This window comes from Octopus bimaculoides, chromosome 27, assembly GCF_001194135.2.
Source record: "Octopus bimaculoides isolate UCB-OBI-ISO-001 chromosome 27, ASM119413v2, whole genome shotgun sequence".
Taxonomy (NCBI): Eukaryota; Metazoa; Mollusca; class Cephalopoda; order Octopoda; family Octopodidae; genus Octopus; species Octopus bimaculoides.
The window spans coordinates 17756124-17757054 of NC_069007.1; the positions used below are offsets into that span (position 1 = coordinate 17756124).

The following is a 931-nucleotide window of genomic DNA, read 5'->3' on the forward strand; positions in this document are numbered from 1 at the left end:
TATATATATATATATATATATATATTGCTCTACTCTTCGAAACGCCTGTGTTAGAATGGGGGCAGCTGATGAAGGAGATGTTCCCTATGTAGCCTGTGTGTTTTCTGTACTCGTTTATCTTTTTGTCAATGCTTTGTTTGCGATGTCCTGTACCCAGATATGCATCTATATAAACAGGTAGATGTAAGTATGTACATACATGTACGTATATATGCATATACTCATTTATTATTTGTATCGTATATATATATATATATATATATATATATATATCTGCGTGTGTGTGTGTAATATGTTTTTCTTAAAGGTCATCTATCATAAAAAAGCATCAGTCAAACGGAATGGACATATATGTCTTGGCTTGTGTAATGAGTTGGTTAAGTACTGGATTACAGAAGAATAAAAGCACAGGATTGTATCCCTGTCGGTACCTAGTGGTGGATGAGTCTCCACTAAAGACCCACTTCCATCTTCTGTACCGTCTCACAAACACTGGAACTGCACAGTGGAAGATTCAACAAGAATCAATGTATAGAGATACCAAGTTATTTATCAGACTGGAGACATCGGCTAAATGGATTCCAGTAAAGACCCGCAAAAACTGTGTGGTGGATTTAAAGTGGGCAACTGAAGAAGACTAACACTGTTTGTAGCACGAATGCAAACCAAAGAGGAACCAATAAGAATGAGCCTTTAGGGATAAACACTTGTATGTACTTACCGTCTTCACACTTAGACTTGGTTTCTTTATAGCTACACGGTCTTTCATCTTCTTTTCGATGGCAAGCCACTTCAAACATTTGATCTGTACAAAAGAAAGAAAGAAAGAAAGATAGATAGATAGATAAATAGATAGATGGATAGATAGGTAGACAAATATATAGATAGACAGACAGACAGACAGACAGACATATATATATATATATATATA

The 931-nt window shown here is 35.1% G+C and overlaps 2 protein-coding genes across 3 annotated transcripts in view; one reads left to right on the top strand and one right to left on the bottom strand.

The window, feature by feature from the left end:
• Positions 1-931, top strand: part of LOC106870157 (collagen alpha-1(XII) chain) — a 490284-nt gene that overhangs the window by 35599 nt on the left and 453754 nt on the right. The gene's annotated exons all lie outside the window — the stretch shown is intronic.
• LOC106868389 (uncharacterized) overlaps positions 1-931 on the bottom strand; it is a 437000-nt gene that overhangs the window by 1772 nt on the left and 434297 nt on the right. For both annotated transcript variants that reach the window (XM_052977217.1, XM_052977216.1), the window contains exon 19: positions 722-805. In XM_052977217.1, the coding sequence (XP_052833177.1) occupies positions 722-805 (84 nt within the window). The remainder of the gene's footprint in view (positions 1-721; positions 806-931) is intronic.